At 40.2% G+C, this 22,597-nt stretch overlaps 2 protein-coding genes across 3 annotated transcripts in view; both read right to left on the reverse strand.

The window, feature by feature from the left end:
• Nucleotides 1–3,991, reverse strand: part of DYRK4 (dual specificity tyrosine phosphorylation regulated kinase 4) — a 45,517-nt gene extending 41,526 nt beyond the window's left edge. The window contains exon 1 of the mRNA XM_070754698.1: nt 3,726–3,991. Coding sequence (XP_070610799.1) covers nt 3,726–3,991 — 266 coding nt within the window. The remainder of the gene's footprint in view (nt 1–3,725) is intronic.
• A 5,974-nt stretch (nt 3,992–9,965) lies between these two features.
• Nucleotides 9,966–17,200, reverse strand: RAD51AP1 (RAD51 associated protein 1). 2 transcript variants are annotated; one of them, XM_070755205.1, is made up of 7 exons: nt 17,108–17,198; nt 16,939–16,985; nt 16,783–16,831; nt 14,427–14,527; nt 13,361–13,456; nt 11,949–12,065; nt 9,966–10,937 (listed from the first exon to the last, which is right to left on the reverse strand). In XM_070755205.1, the coding sequence occupies exons 1-7, from the start codon at nt 17,116–17,118 to the stop codon at nt 10,807–10,809; spliced, it is 552 nt and encodes a 183-aa protein (XP_070611306.1). In that variant the 5' UTR covers nt 17,119–17,198; the 3' UTR covers nt 9,966–10,806. The 2 variants fall into 2 exon arrangements, with proteins under 2 accessions (XP_070611306.1, XP_070611307.1); XM_070755206.1 differs by lacking the exon at nt 13,361–13,456 and having other exon boundaries at nt 17,108–17,200.
• Between the last annotated feature and the right edge of the window lie 5,397 nt (nt 17,201–22,597).

Genomic DNA, 22,597 nt, shown 5'->3' on the forward strand with positions numbered 1-22,597 from the left:
CACGAATCCCAGCGACCGATAAGGTCCCACAGATTTGGCCTTCTCCGGGTCCCGTCGACTAAACAATGTCGTTTGGCGGGCCTCAGGGGAAGAGCCTTCTCTGTGGCGGCCCCGGCCCTCTGGAATCAACTCCCCCTGGAGATTAGAACTGCCCCCACCTTCCTTGTCTTTCGTAAACTACTCAAAACCCACCTATACTGCCAGGCATGGGGGAGTTGAGACACCTTTCCCCCAGGCTCTTTATATTGTATGTTTGGTATGTATGTGTTGTTTGGTTTTTAAATATGATAGGATTTTATATGCTTCTTTTTTAATATTAGATTTGTTTCGCTATAATATTATTTTTTATTATTGTTGTGAGCCGCCCCGAGTCTTCGGAGAGGGGCGGTATACAAATCTAATAAATATTATTATTATTATTATTATTATTATTATTATTATTATTATTATTATTCACAGGGGTCACCTAAGACCATGGACAAAGACAAATTTCCCATGGTGTTAGGAACTAAAGTTTCTATTCTGGCACCTGGAAACATATTTTTACAATCCGACCAATCAGGCCTTTACAGTGGGGCTGTCCCTCTGACCTTCCTGCCAATCAGCTTAAAGCTCTGTTGGGAGAATTGGCACCTAGACTTATGGTTGTGGGACACCACAACATGAGGAACTGTATTAAGGGGTTGCGGCCTTAGAAAGGTTGAGAACCACTGATTTAAAGGGTCCTAAATTGCCATGTGGGTTGCTGTGAGCTCGCTTGAGTTTTGCATAATCAAAAAGGCGGGATATAAATGAAATAAATAAATACTAAGCTGCCCAGAGTTTAGGTCTTCCAGCTGCATTCTAGTCCATTGGTGCCCTGATGATGTTACCCAGTTTGGGAATGAAACGTTTGCAAGAAAACAAGCAAGCTCAGGGAGCACCAAGGATGTCTCAATAATGGGTCAGGCTAAAAAATGGAATAAAGGAGAATGATTCCATTGGATTATTTGGAAATGTGATATCTACCAAGGCCGCCTGATTTAATTTCCTTTTGGAACACAGAATACAGTGGTACCTCTACCTACGAACGCCTCTATTTACAAACTTTTCTAGATAAGAACTGGGTGTTCGAGGCTTTTTTTGTCTCTTCTCAAGAACCATTTTCCACTTACAAACCCGAGCCTCCGAAACTGTAACCGGAAAAGGCGGGGAGAAGCCTCCATGGGGCCTCTCTAGGAATCTCCTGGGAGGAAACAGGACTGGAAAAGGTGGGGAGAAGCCTCCGTGGGGCCTCTCTAGGAATCTCCTGGGAGGAAACAGGACTGGAAAAGGTGGGGAGAAGCCTCCGTGGGGCCTCTCTAGGAATCTCCTGGGAGGAAACAGAACTGGAGAAGGTGGGGAGAAGCCTCCTTGGGGCCTCTCTAGGAATTTTATTTATTTTATTTATTCAATTTTTATGCCGCCCTTCTCCTTAGACTCAGGGCAGCTTACAATATGTTGGCAATAGCACTTTTTAAAAACAGAGCCAGCATATTGCCTCCCACAATCTGGGTCCTCATTTTACCCACCAGTGTTGATGAGATATGGGCGTATCTGGGAAGGCCCATGATTACTCTTGCAGCCGCATTCTGCACGATTGGAAGTTTCCAAACGTTCTTCTGAGGTAGCCCCATGTAGAGAGCGTTGCAGTAGTTGAACCTCGAGGTGTTAAGGGCATGAGTGACTGTGAGCAGAGACATCATCTGGTCTATCCACTATCAACCTCTGCCTTGATTATTTGAGAAGCGGGGGTTTTACTCACCTGTTTCATTTCATCCTGTTATTTCAGTCGATTTCTCTAAACTATTATTATTATTATTGTTGTTGTTGTTGTTGTTATTATTATTATCATCATCATCATTATTATTATTATTAATTAGATTTGTATGCCGCCCCTCTACATAGACTCGGGGCAGCTCACAACACAATAAAACAGTTCATGACAAATCTAATAATTTACAATTTAAAATAGTTAAAAAACCCCATTATTAAGCAGACATACATACAAACATACCATACATAAATTGTATAGGCCCGGGGGAGATATTTCAGTTTCCCCATGCCTGACGACAAAGGTGGGTTTTGAGGAGTTTGCGAAAGGCAAGGAGGGTAGGGGCAGTTCTAATCTCTGGGGGGAGCTGGTTCCAGAGAGTCGGGGCCGCCACAGAGAAGGCTCTTCCCCTGGGGCCCGCCAACCGACATTGTTTAGTTGACAGGACCCGGAGAAGGCCCACTCTGTGGGACCTAATTGGTCGCTGGGATTCGTGCAGCAGAAGGCGGTCTCAGAGATATTCTGGTCCGATGCCATGAAGGGCTTTATAGGTCATAACCAACACTTTGAATTGCTTGAATGCTACTCCTGCCTTCTAAGAAATTAGCCACCCTACTGGTTTTCTCTAAGGCCATGAAAACCTGGCTTTGCCAGCAACCTGGGGACCATGAATTAATAACCATCATGCCTGTATTATATAAATGTTGTATATGCATGTTGATGGTTTAGTTAGCGTGGGCTTTAATTTGGATTTTATAGTTAGAATTGTATGTTTGACTTCTTTTAATTGTTCTTGTATTTTTATACCATTGTAAATCGCCCTTAGTCCTTCAGGATTGGGCGGCATAGAAGTTGAATTAAATAAGTAAGTAAGTAAGTAAGTAAGTAAGTAAGTAAGTAAGTAAGTAAGTAAGTAAGTAAGTAACTAACTAAGTAGGTAATTTGAAATCTACTCTTGCTTTGTATGGAAATCAGCCATCCCACCACTCCCAAACCTTGCCAGCTGTGGGATGCATTTTATTAATTTTTTTAAAAATGAAAGCAAACCTCCAAGGGTAAGGTCTTAGCAACAGCAATAGTACCTAGACTTATATACTGCTTTATTGTGCTTTGTAGCCCTCTCTAAGCAGTTTAGGTGGACTGGTAGCGCTCTGCATATCACGAATGCTCTGTATATGCGCAAAAGGATCTGTGCTTGCGCAGAAGTATTGCGCGCGAGCATGAGGGCACATGTGCTCCCATCTCCGAACAGGTAGCGAAGGTAGGTGAACCTGGCTAGAACCCACAACATGGCTAACCACTGGGGTCTTAATACCCAGGCAAAGTGGGGAGGGGAAAAAGGTCCCCCGATTTTTTTTTTTTTGGTGTGTGTTTTGACATCATGTTACACCAACACTCCGCAGTCTGCATTGGTTGCCGATCAGTTTCCGGTCACAATTCAAAGTGTTGGTTATGACCTATAAAGCCCTTCATGGCACCGGACCAGATTATCTCCGAGACCACCTTCTGCTGCACGAATCCCAGCGATCGATTAGAGTGGGTCTTCTCCGGGTCCCATCAACCAATGTCGCTTGGCAGGACCCAGAGGAAGAGCCTTCTCTGTGGCGGCCCCGGCCCTCTGGAACCAACTCCCCCCAGAGATTAGAATTGCCCCCACCCTCCTTGCCTTTCGAAAGCTGCTTAAAACCCACCTCTGCCGCCAGGCATGGGGGAACTGAGATACACTTTCCCCCTAGGCCTTTACAATTTTATGCATGGTATGTCTGTATGTATGATTGGTTTTTATGTCATGGTTTTTTAACTGTTTTTAGTATTGGATTTTGTTATATACTGTTTTATTGCTGTTGTTAGCGGAGAGGGGCGGCATACAAATCCAATAAATAAATAAAATAAATAAATAAACATCTACAGAAGTGGAAAACTTTCCTCCCACCTGGACAGGACCGGCTGAGAAGTCATGAACTGCGGCACCAACGAATTCCTCATGTTTTCTGAGCATTCTTCCATGGACCTTAGGACCGCGAGGAAAGTCTTCCATGAAATTTCCAAGGGGTCGCCAACTTCCGCCGCCCCAGGAACATCAGGGCAAACCACGGCACTCGGCTCCTGATAGTCCCCCGTTTCCAACTTGTGCTCCACAGCCGATTTTTGGATATTTTGCTCGGGGAGTGGCAATTTGTTTTGAGGGGGCTTTCCCATGGGCTCGGGTATTCACAGAGACACGCGGCTTCCCAGAAGCAGACATAGGTCAGCTACCGCCGACGCCAATCAAAACGGTGGCCTCCCATTGCAGCCTTTCCCTGTTGTGAGCCTAATATTTGCTGCATTCTGAGATAACAATGGGAGACAATGGGTGGTGGCCAATGGAGTTTTGTAGACGGCAGGGTCTTGTGATGTAACCCTCCAGGGTAGGAATGCCTGGTTGCGGACGATGCAGCTGCTTTAAAAGACTGGGTTATCCCAAGGCCTCGAAAGGCCCCGCTGAGCCTTTTCCCCCCCTGTCTGCTTATGTTGGAGATGTCAACTTTCTCGGTTTCAAGATTGCGTTAATACTACCTTGGTTTAAGGCCCCACTTGGAATCCTGCATCCAGTTTTGGTCGCCCCGGTGTAAAAAGAAGGAAGTTGAGACTCTAGAAAGAGCGCAGAGAAGAGCAACAAAGATGACTGGGGGAGGATTGGAGGCTAAAACTTACAAAGAACGGCTGCAGGAACTGGGTAAGTTCCAATTTGATGAAAAGAAGGACCAGGGGTGACATGATCAATTTCCGGTCACAATTCAAAGTGTTGGTGATGACCTTTAAAGCCCTTCATGGCACTGGACCAGAATATCTCCGAGACTGCCTTCTGCCGCACGAATCCCAGCGACCGATTAGGTCCCACAGAGTGGGCCTTCTCCGGGTCCTGTCAACTAAACAATGTCGGTTGGCGGGCCCCAGGGGAAGAGCCTTCTCTGTGGCGGCCCCGACTCTCTGGAACCAACTCCCCCCAGAGATTAGAACTGCCCCAACTCTCCCTGCCTTCCGTAAACTCCTTAAAACCCACCTTTGCCGTCAGGCATGGGGGAACTGAAACACCTCCCCCGGGCATGTACAATTTATGCATGGTATGTTTGTGTGTGTGTTTGTTAATAAATGGGGTTCTATTTAAATCTTTTTAAATATTTTAAATTTATTTGGATTTGTCATGATTTGCTGTATCTTGCTGTGAGCCGCCCCAAGTCTGCGGAGAGGGGCTGCATACAAATCTAAATAATAAATAAATAAAATAAATAAATGATAGCAGTGTTCCAATATCTCAATATTCTTTTTTTTAATTAGAATTTTAAAGGCCGTTTTTTTAATGTACTAATTGGATTGCTAATTATTGTTTCTTGTTTTTGGTACATGCTGTGAACCGCCCCGAGTCCTCGGAGAGGGGCGGCATACAAATCCAATTAAATAAAAAAACTTAAAAAAAAATCTCAGGGGCCACCACAAGGAAGGACTCAACCTATTCTCCAAAGCACTTTAAGCCAGGACAAGAAGCAATGGATGGAAACTAATTAAGGAGAGAAGCACACCAGAATTAAAGAGAACAATTAATTGTGAGAACCATTAACCAGTGGAACAACTTGCTTCCAGAGGTTGTGACTGCTCCAACACATAGAAACATAGAAGTCTGATGGCAGAAAAAGACCTCATGGTCCATCTAGTCTGCCCTTATACTATTTTCTGTATTTTATCTTAGGATGGATCTATGTTTATCCCAGGCATGTTTAAATTCAGTTACTGTGGATTTATCTACCACGTCTGCTGGAAGTTTGTTCCAAGGATCTACTACTCTTTCAGTCAAATAATATTTTCTCATGTTGCTTTTAATCTTTCCCCCAACTAACTTCAGATTGTGTCCCCTTGTTCTTGTGTTCACTTTCCTATTAAAAACACTTCCCTCCTGGACCTTATTTGACCCTTTCACATATTTAAATGTTTCAAATCATGTCCCCTCTTTCCCTTCTGTCCTCCAGACTATACAGATTGAGTTCATGAAGTCTTTCCTGATACGTTTTATGCTTAAGACCTTCCACTATTCTTGTAGCCCGTCTTTGGACCCGTTCAATTTTGTCAATATCTTTTGGTAGGTGAGGTCTCCAGAACTGGACACAGTATTCCAAATGGGGTCTCACCAGCGCTCTATGCAGCGGGATCATAATCTCCCTCTTCCTGCTTGTGATACCTCTAGCTATGCAGCCAAGCATCCTACTTGCTTTCCCTACCGCCTGACTGCACTGTTCACCCATTGGGAGTTTTTAAGGAGAGATTGGATTGCCATTTGTCTGAAGTAGTGTAGGGTTTCCTGCTTAAGCAGGGGGTTGGACTGGAAGACCTCTAAGGTCCCTTCCATTATTGTATTCTCTTGCTTGCCTGAGCTGTCGGCCTTTCCCAGTAGGATCCAACCCCTGTAATGGACGGAGGGTAAAAGCTTCAGCATTGAGATCACGTGAACTTTTAGCAGCGTTTTATATTGTAGGAGTAAGACCACTACTCTACCCAATTTCGTTCAACACAATATAAAAAAAGCTGACAAGTCTCTGGAAAGAGTGCAGAGAAGAGCAATCAAGTTTCCTCCAAAATAAGACATCCCTTGATAATGTTGTGGTTAGCTCTGGCCCAGCTCCTGCCCCAAGGACTGTGGATGTGGGGGAGACATCCACATGCTGCAGGCCTGTTTTGGCCCCGGTGGAACCTGATGATGAAGGCTCCTCTGACCAAGAAGACATGAGTGACAGGGAGGAGGAGAGTGTGGCAGACATCTCAGAAGGAGATCACTTATCTAGCTCCTCCTTGGATTCAGAACAAGAGTTAATGATACAGCCACACATGTGGAGAGCGATGCATAGGCAATAACAACTGAGAGATTATTATCAAAGAAAATGAGGCCACCTGTGGTTGGATGGGGCTGTGGTCATTAGTGAGGCTGCTATAAAGAGCAGCCTGTGGGTTTGGCCATTGTGGAGGATTATCTGATTGTTGTGTTTCGTGACTGCTTTGCTGACTTTGACCTTTTGTGTGCTGATTTCCCCCCGCTTTGAAACTAAACCACAGCAAAGTGTGTTTCACTTTGTGAAAGAACAAGGACTGTGAATTGCCCCACAGCTGCAAGCTAAGTATCTCATAACTGATAAGGGACTTGTACAAATTACCAGTTTGTTTGGAGATGAGTGCTCTTTGCTATACCAAAAGAGGGCTTGGTTTAAGTGAATTTTCATTAGAAAGAACATTGTTTTGAATTTTCAAACGTGTGTGTGTCTGAAATTTGTACCTGTGAATTTTTGGGAGGATTCTACCAGAGAGCCCGACAGAACACGTTGGAAGGCTAAAACCAGAGAGCAGGGAATAAACGTACGTGTTAGCCGTTATCCAAGCGTTCAGATACAGCGAATTAAACGTGTGTGTGTCTGAAATTTGTACCTGTGAATTTTCGGGAGGAGTCTACCAGAGAGCCCGAGAGAACAGATAATAAGCCCAATTGGGTTTTGAGTGCATGGCAATAAGGCCAAGAGCTTATTTCAGGGTTGAAAAAAAATATAAGACAGGGTCTTATTTTGGGGGAAAACATGGAAGGACTCTTGGGGGTTGGACAACAAAATCTCCAAGGTCCCTCTCAACCCTGTTATTCTGTATTCTTTGCACCTGACTAGGAACTTCTTTTCTAGCTTAGCAGCTTGTCTAGCCAGGAAAATCCAACTCAGCTGATGGAAAGAATTACATTTAGACAGCAGGACATAGAAAAATAGAAACATAGAAGACTGACGGCAGAAAAAGACCTCATGGTCCATCTAGTCTGCCCTTATACTATTTCCTGTATTTTATCTTACAATGGATATATGTTTATCCCAGGCATGTTTAAATTCGGTTACTGTGGATTTATCTACCACGTCTGCTGGAAGTTTGTTCCAAGGATCTACTACTCTTTCAGTAAAATAATATTTTCTCATGTTGCTTTTGATCTTTCCCCCAACTAACTTCAGATTGTGTCCCCTTGTTCTTCTGTTCACTTTCCTATTAAAAACACTTCCCTCCTGGACCTTAATTAACCCTTTAACATATTTAAATGCTTTGATCATGTCCCCCCTTTCCCTTCTGTCCTCCAGACTATACAGATTGAGTTCATGAAGTCTTTCCTGATACGTTTTATGCTTAAGACCTTCCACCATTCTTGTAGCCCGTCTTTGGACCCATTCAATTTTATCCATATCTTTTTGTAGGTGAGGTCTCCAGAACTGAACACAGTATTCCAAATGTGGTCTCACCAGCGCTCTATATAAGGGGATCACAATCTCCCTCTTCCTGCTTGTTATACCTCTAGCTATGCAGCCAAGCATCCTGCTTGCTTTGACGTTTGAAGAATTCCTCTACGTTTGCTTCCTAAAAAGATCATCTGATCAGGTAAGCCAGGGTTATAAAAGCCGAAGGAAGGGAGGAGGGAGTTGGAGCGGGTTGTATATCACCCCTTTCTTAAAATATTTAGATTGAAAGAACTGGAGAAGCTTTGTTCACTAAGGGGAAAAGGGGACATATGATCTCATAATAGAAAGAAAATACAGAATTCTCTGAATGAAACCTACCTAGGATGCAGAGCCCTGATCCACCACCGGATGGCAGCAAAGAGAGAGTAAGAGTTTGTTGCCATCTGCTGGTGGTCTGGATGCTGCAGCCTAATACACCAGTCTATGGAGATTCTCAGCCATTTAGGTCATAGTTGCCCTAAAGGTGTTTTTTTCAAGAGGCAACTGGACTTTCTGATTCTTCTTTTGACATTTCACTTCTCATCCGAGCTTTTTCAGCTCTTGGACGAGTTGACGAAGCTTCTTGGATGAGAAGTGAAATGTCTTCGAAGAAAAACCAAAAGTCCAATTGCTTCTTGAAAAAGCACCTCTCTCTGCCATCTATATCAATCATCTCTCATCTAATCTTATCTATCTCTGTCATCTATCTCTCACCTCTCACCTATATCTCTCTAATCATGTCTAATCTCATCGATCTGTCATCTAATCTCAACTATCTCATATCATATATCAATGTGCATCTCTCTCATCTTATTTATATCTCTCACCTATATCTCTTTAATCATGTCTAATCTCATCAATCTGTCATCCAATCTCAACTATCTCATATCATCTATCAATGTGTATCGGTCTCATTTGATATGTATATCTTATCTATCTATCTATCTATCTATCTATCTATCTATCTATCATCTAATCTATATCTATTTATCTATCTCTCTCTCTATCTAATCTATCTATTTATCTATCTAATCTATCTCTCTATCATCTAATCAATCAATCAATCTAATCTATCTATCATCTAATCTATCTATCTATCTATCTATCTATCTATCTATCTATCTATCTATCTATCTATCACCTAATCTATCTATCTCTATATCTATATCTATCTCTCTAATCTATAATCTAATCTCTCTCTCTCTCTCTCTCTCTCTATCATCTAATCAATCTATCTATCTATCTAATCTATCTATCATCTAATCTATCTCTATCTACCTACCTACCTAATCTATCTATTGTACTTCTGTATCTCATCTCTCATCTTCTCTATATCTCTCATCTATCTAATCTCATCTCTATCCATCCATCCATCTAATCTGTCTTATCTATCTATTATCTTATTTCTCTCTCTCATCTACCTACCTACCTACCTACCTACCTACCTACCTACCTATGTGTTTCTATATGGAGGCTAGACTTCTTGTTTGAGAAAGATTAAAGTTCTGACTTTTAGGATTTGATGATTGAACCAGTTATTATAGAAACATTGCATATTTTCATTCTTGCTGTTCTATATGTGCACTGTATATTCTTTTGTTTGCTTAAATAGAAAGGTTATTTTATTACAGAATTGTTGTTGGTTGATTAGAAAAATATTCCAATTGTAGTTGGGGGGTTTTCAGTTTGGTTTCAAGAGGTACTTGACTATATATGTGTCCAAACTTAAGTCAGAAGTCAATTTTCAAAAATGTTTTTTTCCCCTATCACTTAATGTTTCCCCCCCTTTTTTTGGAATCCCTCCTCCCAATTTTTTATTTTCTTATTATTTTGCATTTGCTCGCTCGCTCTCTGTAACGTATAATACAGTTGACTGTAAACATAAGATAGAAATCACAAGCGGATTATTTTTTCTAAAAAAACCAAATTTATTTCATTGTATAAAGTCACAATGATAAATATGTTTGATCTCTACAATCCTGTATCTCATTCAAAAAGTGGGTCACGCTTGTAAGGACTGAAAGTGGAACGCACGCTTGATTGGTCAAGAAAACAAACAGTTGCAAACTGGGGACAATAATTGTGTTTTTCCACTAAAAGTAAAACCAAGAAGGGAATAACATGCTACCTTGTCCTCGTGCGGTTTTAAAACACATTCTCTAGAGCTGTGTTTTTCAACCGTGACAGCTTTAAGAGTTGTGGACTTCAACTCCCAGAATTCCCCAGGGTTTATGTGGGGAATTATGGGAGTTGAAGTCCACGCATCTTGACAAACATAGAGCAATGGCTCCAACAGCCCAGCAAGGTTGTACAGGGGCCTGGAACGCCAAAATAATCACAGGAAGAGCAGCCGCCGCTCTCCGAGCCCAAAGAAGTGCTCCCCAGCTCTAGATGGTCGACAAATGCGCCGACCCACTGTTGCTGGTTATGCAATTCTCAAAAGCCAGAATTGGCTAAATTCTGGGATAAAACTAGAAAGATTGGGTTGTGTCTGTTGGCCAAACTCTTTGAGGGAAAGAAGATGGAACCACGGCATTACCACTTGGATATTTTGAAGGACAATAAATAAACCCGTGGTGTATAATTACTGGATATTTTAAGGGACAATGGTCCTGTTTTTCAGAACCCATTTTAAAAGGCAAAGCTGGGGTTTATTGCTCCGCCTGGTTTGGTATTTAACACCCCCCCCCCTGATATCTCCTCTTTTCCACCTCAATCCGCAACCTTCTCGTACCAGTCTAAGCCCTCTTAGGTACCGGCACAAGGTGGGTGCAAAGGTTTCACTTTGGCACGTCTGGAAAGGCCAAGGCGGAGACCGTGAATTGGTGACCTAACAGGAGGAGTTCTACTCAACGGGCTGGTTTTGTTTCCAGATGCACCTAAAAACAGATGGAAAAAACCGAAACAAAACAACAAAAGAACGAAATAGCTGTTGAAATTGAAATACAGTATAAGAGGCAAATTTTTCTTCCCTAATAAGAGGCTGATAATTTGGGTGTACCTTATATTATGTAGCTTTTTTTTTCCAGCCCTAACTAATTGCTAACGATCTTTCCAGCTCTTACCTTGCAGGCTCTTTCATTGTTTCCCTCTGCAAATAATGTTTTCCAAGCCCTAAGTCTTTGCAGGTTTCCCCCCCCCCCCCATTTCTCTAACTCGCTCCAAATAACTTTCTTTTTAGCCCTAACCAGGTGCTAACAATGTTCCCAGCTCTTACCAGCTTGCAAGCTCTTTCACTGTAACTCTCTGCGAAGAATGTTTTTCCAGCCCTAAATCTTTGCAGGGTTTTTTTCATTACTCTAATTTGCTCTGAGTAAGTTTCTTTCCAGCCCTAATCAGGTGCTAACGATGTTCCCAGCTCTTACTAGCTTGCAAGCTCTTTCATTGTTACTCTCTATGAAAAATGTTTTCCAAACCCTGTCGTTGTAGGGGGTTTTTTTATTGGTCTAACTTGCTCCAAATGTTTCTTTTCAGCCGTAACCAGGTGCTAAACATGTTCCCAGCTCTTACCTTGCAGGCTCTTTCATTGTTTCTCTCTGCAAAGAATGTTTTTCAAGCCCTAAGTCTTTGCAGGGTTTTTCCCATTGCTCTACTTGCTCCGAATGTTTCTTTCCAGGTGCTAATGATGTTCCCAGCTCTTACTGGCTTGCAAGCTATTTCATTGTTACTCTCTCGTTTTTTTAAAGCCCTAAACCAGTGGATAAAATAATGTGCTGAAGCTGACCAAACTAAGGACACTGGCCAGATGAATACCTGATAAGCTGATTCTTTTCCCTATTTTCCTCCCCCCAAATTAAGGTGCGTCTTATACTCTGAAAAATACGGTAAGTGACCCATACAACCTCCCATGAAATGTCCAGAGATGCTTTCTTTCCGAACCCTGAACATACCTGGAGGTGTCCAGCTGGGTTTCTTGGATACCGAAGGGCTTGAGGTTTTCAAAGGTTTCCCAATGGATTCCGAAAGACTCAATCCCATCTCCAAAGGTGGCTGAGAGTTTTCCTGATCTAATTGTGAGATGGAAAGATGGAAAAGCAACAAGTGAGGGGTCGCAACTTGGGCGTCCTCCTCGATCCACAGCTAACATTGGAGCACCATTTTTCACCTGTGGCAAGGGGGGGCGTTTGCCCAGGTTCGTCTGGTGCACCAGTTGCGGCCCTATTTGAACAGGGAGTCATTGCTCACAGTCACTCATGCCCTTATCACCTCGAGGTTCGACTACTGCAACGCTCTCTACATGGGGCTACCTTTGAAGAGTGTTCGGAAACTTCAGATTGTGCAGAATGCGGCCGCGAGAGCTATTGTGGGGCTTCCCAGATTCGCCCACATTTCTACAACACTCTGTGGCCTGCACAGGCTGCCGATCAGTTTCCGGTCACAATTCAAAGTGTTGGTAATGACCTTTAAACCCTACATGGCATTGGACCAGAATACCTCCAGAACCGCCCTCTACCGCACAAATCCTAGTGGCTGATAAGGTCCCACAGGGTTGGCCTTCTCCGGGTCCCGTCAACCAAACAATGTCGTTTGGCGGGCCCCAGGGGAAGAGCCTTAGAAGACTGACGGCAGAAAAAGACCTCATGATCCATCTAGTCTGCCCTTATACTATTTTTTGTATTTTATCTTAGGATGAATATATGTTTATCCCAGGCATGTTTAAATTCAGTTACTGTGGATTTACCGACCAGGTCTGCTGGAAGTTTGTTCCAAGGATCTACTACTCTTTCAGTCAAATATTTTCTCATGTTGCTTTTGATCTTTCCCCCAACTAACTTCAGATTGTGCCCCCTTGTTCTTGTGTTCACTTTCCTATTAAAAACACTTCCCTCCTGAACCTTATTTAACCCTTTCACATATTTAAATGTTTCAATCATGTCCCCCCTTTCCCTTCTGTCCTTCAGACTATACAGATTGAGTTCATGAAGTCTTTCCTGATACGTTTTATGCTTAAGACCTTCCACCATTCTTGTAGCCCGTCTTTGGACCCGTTCAATTTTATCAATATCTTTTTGTAGGTGAGGTCTCCAGAATTATCAGGGAATTCGTGAAAAAAAATGGAATAAATCAAGGGGAGAAAACAAACTGTATTAAAATGTTTAAAAATCAGGGGAAAATCATGTTTTAAAAAAGCCTGATCACGCTGCCTGGTAGAGTCAAGCAAAAATGAGCATAACTGTGGCAACAACTTGCTTCCTCATCTTCCTCATCCTCACGGACGATCTTTTGGGACCCGAGGGGGGGAAAAAAAGGTATCACTGTATTAGGGAAAGAATGCTGCATGCCACCCTCAGGTCAATCTTACTGGCACATAGATTTTCATCGTTGTCTGCCTCTGGTGTGGATAACACGGCTTCCTGTTTAAAATCCTCTACGGCTGCCTTAGGTTCGACACAGTCATCTAGAATTGGAAATCAAAGAGTATAGACGATCAGGGATGGGCTCCACTTATCTTTGCCAACAGTTCATGTCGTGATGTTTCACATGCATGCACACTTGGGTCAAGTGTGGGTCATGATCTTTAAAGCCGTACATGGCATGGGACCAGATTACCTCCGGAACTGCCTGCTACCGCACGAATCCCAGCGAGCGATAAGGTCCCACAGAGTTGGCCTTGTCCGGGTCCCATCGACTAAACAATGTCGTTTGGCAGGCCCCAGGGGAAGAGCCTTCTCTGAGGCAGCCCTGGCCCTCTGGAACCAACTCCCCCCGGAGATTAGAACAGCCCCCACCCTCCCTGTCTTTCGTAAACTACTCAAGACTCATTTATGCCACCAGGCATGGGGGAGTTGAGATATTCCTTCCCCCTAGGCCATTACAAGTTATGCATGGTATGTTTGTGTGTATGTTCGGTTTTATTATAAGGTTTTTTAGTTGTTTTATTAATTGGATTTCTACATGCTATTTTTATCATTGTTGTTAGCCGCCCCGAGTCTGCGGAGGGGGGCGGCATACAAATCCAATAAATAAATAAATAAATAAATAAATAAGAACTGGGTGTTCAAGATTTTTTTTGCCTCTTCTCAAGAACCATTTTCCACTTACAAACCCGAGCCTCTGAAACTGTAACCGGAAAAAGCAGGGAGAAGCCTCCGTGGGGCCTCTGTAGGAATCTCCTGGGAGGAAACAGGGCCAGAAAAGTCAGGGAGAAGCCTCTGTGGGGCCTCTCTAGGAATCTTTTGGGAGGAAACAGGGCCTCCACCCTCCCTGTGGTTTCCCCAACCGCACACATTATTTCCTGTTACATTGATTCCTATGAGAAAAATTGCTTCTTCTTATAAACTTTTCTACTTAAGAACCTGGTCACGGAACGAATTAAGTTCATAAGTAGAGGTACCACTGTACTTCTATCTTGAGATTTTAAGAATCACCTTTTTTCTGAATTTTATTTCTGTTTCCCAAATGTTCATTCAATGACAGAGCTAAGGTTACTTCCAAGTCTCTCTGGAAAAGTTTCTCACCGAGGGGAACTCTGAAACAAAAACCAAAACAGAATTATTATTTATTTCCAGTTGGGCAAAGAATACTCCAATGTTTTAACATTGTCCATCCAAAAATTCTACAGATATTGGGAACAAATGATGTCAAAGTTCAGCCACAACAAGAGAATAACCTTTGCTAAACCAGCTGGTTCAATAAATTAAACAGCAAATCTTCGCCTTTGTTAACAAATGGGCCATCTTGTAAAGTAGTTTGTAAAAGGATAACTACTACAAATAGAATTTTGCAGTATTTCCCCCCATTTTTGAAGGAGAGACAACAATGTCTTATGATCTGATGGATCCTAAGGCTGCAAATCCTTTTCAACAGTTGCTTGCTGTTCATGGCAAGTTTGTAATCAACTCCATCAAACATTATCATAATAGAATATAATTCTTTATGGGCCAACTGTTATTGGACATGCAAGGAATGTATCATTGGTGCATATGCTCTCAGTGTCCATAAAAAGAAAAGATACATTTGTCAAGTATCATGAGGCACAACACTTAACGATTGTCATAGGGTACAAACAAGCAATCAGGAAACAATATCAATATAAATCATAAGGGTACAAGCAACAAGTTACAGTCATTTGGTCCTAAGTGGGAGGAGATGGGTGATAAGAAGGATGAGAAGACTAAGAAGTGATAGTAATGGAGCCTTAGTCAATAGTTTGACAGCGGTAAGGAAGTTATTTGATTAGTCAAGTGAATAACATAGTTTGGAGATATGAACACACACACGTATATTCATATGCACAAACACATACATATTTTCATATACTATATATATATCCATATATGTAATATATCCATACACAATGTGCATATTATACTCATACATATATAAATAAATATATATATATATTATATTCATATGCAATACACTCACAGGTGCATGTATATTCATACACATACCCTTATATTCGTGAATATACACAGATATACACAGATATATTCATATACTATATACACATATATGCATATAGATAGATATATTTTCATAAATATATACATATATACACAAATATCTGTGTATTCGTATATATACAAATACATATTCAGACAATATACACATACATGTATATACACATATGAATTCATAAAAATATACACATATGTATGTATATTTTTATGTGTGTGTGTAGATAAATAAATAGATATAGATAGATACAGATAGATAAAGAGAGAGATGGATATAGACAGATAAATATAGATTGATATAGATAGATACCTAGATATAGATAGATACACAGAGAGAGATATAGATAGATATAGAGATAGATTGGGTGGCATAGAAGTTGAATAAATAAAATAGAAATAGATAGATAGATAGATAGATATAGACATATAGATAGATAAATTTTAACTTTTTTAGTATTGGATTTTGTTGTACTGTTTTACTGCTGTTGTTAGCCGCCCCGAGTCTGCGGAGAGGGGCAGCATATAAATCCAATAAATAATAATAATAATAATAATAATAATAATAATAATAATAATAAATATAGATAGATATAGATACAGACAGAGAGATAGATATAGATTGATATAGATATAGAGATATAGATTGGGCGGCATAGAAGCTGAATAAATAAAATAGAGATAGATAGATATATTATATTCATATGCAATACACTCACAGGTACATGTATATTCACAGACAATATACACATACATGTATATACACATATGAATTCATAAAAATATACACATATGTATGCATATTTTTATATGTGTGTGTAGATAAATAATATAGACAGATAGATAAATATAGATAGATATAGATACAGACAGAGAGATAGATATAGATTGATATAGAGATAGAGATATAGATTGGGCGGCATAGAAGTTGAATAAATCAAATAGAGATAGATAGATATAGACAGATTGATATAGATTTAGATAGATACCTAGATATAGATACAGACAGAGAGATAGATAGATATAGATTGATATAGAGATAGAGATTGGACGGCATAGAAGTTGAATAAATAAAATAGAAATAGATAGATATAGACAGAGATATAGATTGATACAGTATATAGATACATAGATACAGATAGATACACACACATATACACAAGTAGGTATACAATACACACATATAAATATGCATATACTATATATCTAATCTGTATCTATATGTCTATACCTACACAGACCTTTATGTAACCATATACAGAACAGAGGCGCCTCTACCCATGGGACACCCAGCCTCGTTCACATTCTCTCTCTCCCTCCCTCTCACCTCTTCTCGGCGGGGCGAGCCTTCTTGGGCGGCGCGGCGAAGTCCTCGTCTGCGGGTGGGGAGAAAGGTTGTTCATGCCATCGACCCCCGACACCCCCACCCACCCCACCGCCTCGACCCTCCTCCCCGACCCTCTTTGCTCGCTCCTGGACTCACCCTCGTCACTCTCCTGGAAGGAGACCGCCCTCCCGCTCCGGCTGCTCCTGCCGGGCAAGCGCAGCGGTCATAGGGGAAACTTCGGCCGCCCGCTTCCCCTCATTCCCCATCCCGCCTGCACCGCCCCCCCTCCGCATCGCCCCCTCCCCTCGGTTTCCCCGGAACCCACCTTCGCGCCATAGCCCGCCGGAGACGGAAGTGGGGGCGGACCTCTGCGGGGACTTCCGGCTACGAAAGGCGGCGGGGGACTCCGCCAAGCGCGGTTGCTGGTGACGTCGCTCTCCTCGGCCCCGCCCTCTTCGCTCCCCCCCCCCCCGCCTGGTTTCCGAGCTTCCTGTGGGGAAGCGCTCATATCTGAATTCTGATTATTAGTTTTCTTCTTGATTCGGATTGGGGAAGGTCTTTTCCCCCCCCCGGTGGCTCCTAACTCTTTTACTCCGAGGTCTAGTGTGAATCTTGGTTTTTTTAAAAGATGGGACATCCCGGTTCCTGTTGCGTTTGCAGGAATTGTGTGCGGAGAATAGAACAGAATAGAATAGAAAAGAAAATATGGAATGGAATAGAATAGAATCGAAATATGGAATGGAATAGAATGGAATAGAATAAAAATATGGAATGGAATAGAATAAAATAGAACAGAATAGAAAATATGGAATAGAATAGAAATGAATAGAATAGAATATAAAATACAGTACGCATAGAATAGGATAGAATAGAATAGAATAGAATATAAAATATGGAATAGAATAGAATGTAACATATGAATAGAAAAGAAAAGAAAATATGGAATGGAATAGAATAGAATAGAATAAAATAGAATGGAATAGAAAAGAAAATATGGCATGGAATAAGAATAGAATATAAAATATGGAATAGAATAGAATATAAAATATGAATAGAATGGAATAGAATATAAAATATGAATAGAATGGAATAGAATATAAAATATGGAATGAAATAGAATAGAACATATGGAATAGAATAAAATAGAATGGAATAGAAAATAAAATATGGCATGGAATAAGAATAGAATATAAAATATGGAATAGAATAGAATATAAAATATGAATAGAATGGAATAGAATATAAAATATGGAATAAAATAGAATAAAATAGAATGAAATAGAATAGAATATAAAATATGGAATAGAATAGAATATAAAATATGAATAGAATGGAATAGAATATAAAATATGGAATGAAATAGAATAGAATAGAACAGATGGAATAGAATAAAATAGAATGGAATAGAATATAAAATATGGAATAGAATAGAATATAAAATATGGAATAGAATAGAATATAAAATATGAATAGAATAGAATAGAAAATATGGGATGGAATAGAATAAAAAATATGGACTGAACTATTCCATTCCATTCATATTTTCAATTCTCTTCCGTTCTGTTCTCTTTCGTTCTGTTCCATATTTTCTATTCTATTCCAGTCTAGCCCAGTCCATGATTTCTATTCTATTTTATCCTATCCTATCCTACCCTATCCTATCCTAGTACAAATATATATGTTCAGAAATACTCATTTCTAAGCTTAAAGCTTCTTGATCTAAGGGTGTTGCTGTGAACCAAAAGGTGTAATAAATTACGCATTTTATAAAACCTCATCTTTGCTGCTACTGAGATCTCAAATAGGAATAATGGTATGTTCTTGTTGATCCAATTGGAAATATATTGCACAACTGGGAGAAATGCCAAAAGAAGCCAGAACTTCTGTTTTACCAAGACTATGGAGGCGTTTCTTTTTCCAATAAGAATATGAATTTTTTGGGGGTAGCAGGAATTCAAGTCAGAAATAGCAACTGAGAAAATTAAAAGCCGCTGGAAAGTTGGAATTAATGGAAAGATAGGAAGAAAAATGGCTCTGGACTGTTGACTCATTTCGTAAACAATCTTGATGAAATTGCCTGCCTGTATCCAATTCTTGCTGACATTACTGTAATGCTCTCTACATGGGGCTACCTTTGAAAAGTGTTCGGAAACTTCAGATCGTGCAGAATGCAGCTGCGAGAGCTATCATGGGCTTTCCTAAATACGCCCATGTCACACCAACACTCCGCAGTCTGCATTGGTTGCCGATCAGTTTCCGGTCACAATTCAAAGTGTTGGTTATGACCTATAAAGCCCTTCATGGCACCAGACCAGAATATCTCCGGGACCGCCTTCTGCCGCACGAATCCCAGCAACCAGTTAGGTCCCACAGAGTTGGCCTTCTCCGGGTCCCGTCAATTAAACAATGTCGTTTGGTGGGACCCAGGGGAAGAGCCTTCTCTGTGATGGCCCTGACCCTTTGGAACCAACTCCCCCCAGATATCAGGTTGCCCTCACCCTCCTTGCCTTTCGTAAGCTCCTTAAAACCCACCTCTGTCGTCAGGCATGGGGGAATTGAGATTTTCCCTCCCCCTAGGCTTATAAAATTTATGCATGGTATGTTAGTATGTATGATTGGTTTCTAAATTGGGGTTTTAAATTAACTTAAATATTAGATTTGTTTACATTGTATTATTATTGCTGTGAGCCGCCCCGAGTCTGCGGAGAGGGGCGGCATACAAATCTGATAGATAGATAGATAGATAGATAGATAGATAGATAGATAGATAGATAGATAGATTAATTTATTAATTTAATGTATTAATGTATTAATGTATTAATTTATTAATTTATTAATTTATTAATTTATTAATTTATTAATTTATTAATTTATTAATTTATTAATTTATTAATTTATTAATTTGTGCTGGAGATCAGAGCTAAACAATTAAACTCAAACCCAGTAGCCCACAAGCTCTGTAGCTTATAAGTACATTAAGCACCTGGAGTTTTCAATAATCTTTCAGATTATTATATAATTATTTTTTTCAGAATGAAACTGACAGGCCTGGAGAAGACACCAACGCCTTAATTGTCAGACTCACGTTTATTCCCATCCCAGCCAAAATTGGCCAATTTCCAACAGGGAATTTCTTGTCCACTAGAGATGTAGGCGCAGAAGCAAAACTCAGCTAAAATTACCAAAATCTCACTTGCATGGATATATGTTTATCCCAGGCATGTTTAAATTCAGTTACTGTGGATTTATCTACCACGTCTGCTGGAAGTTTGTTCCAAGGATCTACTACTAATTCTATAATTCTAATTCTATAATTCTAATTCTAATTCTATAATTCATTGTGCATTGGACTAACTAACTAACTAACTAACTAACTAACTAACTAACTAACTAACTAACTAACTAACTAACTAACTAACTAACTATCTATCTATCTAACTAACTAACTATCTAACTAACTAACTAACTAACTTACTAACTAACTAACTAACTTACTAACTAACTAACTAACTAACTACAAGTGCACTAGAGTGCCTTCCGTCCCCTGTCCTATTGCTCTCCTGTATTTCCTATCCCTTTCTTCTATTCCTATATCTCTTCTATTCTTTCATTGATATGTTCTGTTCCTATATCTTCTTTTCTATTATTTCTTAAATATATTTTACTATGAGTATCTCCTCTATAACCTTTAATTCTATAATTCATTGTGTATTGGGCAAAATAAATAAATAAATATAAAATAAATAAAACATTGTGTATTGGACACCCCTTCATTGTGCATTGGACTAACTAACTAACTAACTAACTAACTAACTAACTAACTAACTAACTAACTAAACAAATAAACAAACAAATAAATAAATAATTCTTCTCTCTGCAATTTGGAATATTATGTCAGGTAGGGCCCCGATCCTGACATCAGCCTCATGGCCACGAGTGTCCACTTCCGAGGCCGTTTGAGTTGTTTGAGAGTGTGTAGCCAGGGTCATGACGTTAGAAGTGGCTGGAATGTGGTTAAAGCCCATTAAATTGTTCTTAGATATCATTCCATTCTTCCCTCTGTACAATTTGATGGGCAAGAAACAAAACTTGTTCACAACATTCTTATGTAACTCAACTCAGGGGCGAACAAATATCCACTTCCTGTTATGATACCTCCGTCAATATTTTAAAAATGGAAATGTTCCAAGAGATTATATATTCCCCCCCCCTCCCCGGATTATCTCTGGAGGTTTACGTTCTGTCTGCTGTCATTTGTCAGGGGGGTTATTTTTATTTGTGACGTCGCCAAGATTGTCCCACAAACTCGGTGAATCTCCAGGTGCTGCATCCTCTTACGTCCAGAAAGTCCTTTTATGGCATCGGCTGTTGATCTCCCGGGTTGCAAAATTGTCGTCTTCTTCAACCATCAGAATCTTCCTTTATTTTTATTTTTTTTGCAGAGATAGAAAGAAAGCATGTTTCCTTTTGGCCACTGGCCGATTTGAAATGCCCACATAGCATGTGAGCCATAGGACATGTAGGCAGGTAAATTATAATGGAAATACCACATTCCTTCCGCTGCTTCTGGAGAGAGAGAGAGAAAAATTACTACGTCTGTATTGGGCTATCCATCTTTCTTCGGTCTGATTCATAGGCTGCCCAAACCTCAGAGTAAAAGTAAACAGACTTGAGGATTTGCATCATGAGAAAATTGCTTTCAAATGTTTCCAGCTTACAAGATGTTTTGTGGTTTGATCTCTCCTACTGATTCACTGCTACTAATTCGCTTAACAGGAGGGAGAGATTTTCCTTTTCTTTTCCTCCCTCAAATATACATTTTTAAAAAATTAATAATTTTTCACCGGAGTTCTGTTTACTAGGAATTACTAACCAAAATTACAAAAAAGAAATCTTGTACTCAATTATACACATTTTTACAGCGGCAAGGATTATTTACGCGCAAAATTGGAAAGGGGAAAACATCCCCAAAGAAGAGGGAGTTATCACAAAAATATTAGACTGCGCGGAGATGGATATGATGACAAGACGCTTGAATGATCAAGAAGAAACGAAATTTTATGAAACATGGAACAATGTTTATGAATGGATAGATAAGAAAAAAAAATAACAATAGAAGATTAATAATAGGCATAGATACTTTGGTATAAATTTTTCTCTTCTTTTTATTGAGATTAATATTAGATTTAGTTTATATACATAGAATCGACAAGATTGTTTGACTTTATACTAGTTATAGCTATCTTTCTTTTTTCTACAATATCACCTTTTCCTTATTAGATATTTTTGTATTAGTAGTATTGAATTACGCATTTAATCATGTATTCCTTTTTTTTGTATCTGCACTTATACTTTTAAGAAAAGCGGGGATGATACATCCCCACATTCTATGTTAAATGTTTGTAAGTCTGTATGTTATTTTAAGAAAATTAATAAAAATATTGGGAAAAAAATTAATAAAAAATAATATTTTTTATTGCAATTTTCCAATGAAAAACAGCAGCAACAGCAATCAGACAAACTAACAATACAACACACAAACCAAGCGTGTACATTGCATATATGTCAAATATAATTCCATTAATACAGCTTTGTGCCCTTCATGGCACTGGACCAGATTATCTCCGAGACCGCCTTCTGCCGCACGAATCCCAGCGACCGATTAGGTCCCACAGAGTGGGCCTTCTCCGGGTCCCGTCAAATAAACAATGTCGTTTGGCGGGACCCAGGAGAAGAGCCTTCTCTGTGGCGACCCTGGCCCTCTGGAACCAACTCCCTCCAGAGATTAGAATTGCCCCCACCCTCCTCGCCTTTC

This window comes from Erythrolamprus reginae, chromosome 6, assembly GCF_031021105.1.
Source record: "Erythrolamprus reginae isolate rEryReg1 chromosome 6, rEryReg1.hap1, whole genome shotgun sequence".
NCBI classification, from domain to species: domain Eukaryota; kingdom Metazoa; phylum Chordata; class Lepidosauria; order Squamata; family Dipsadidae; genus Erythrolamprus; species Erythrolamprus reginae.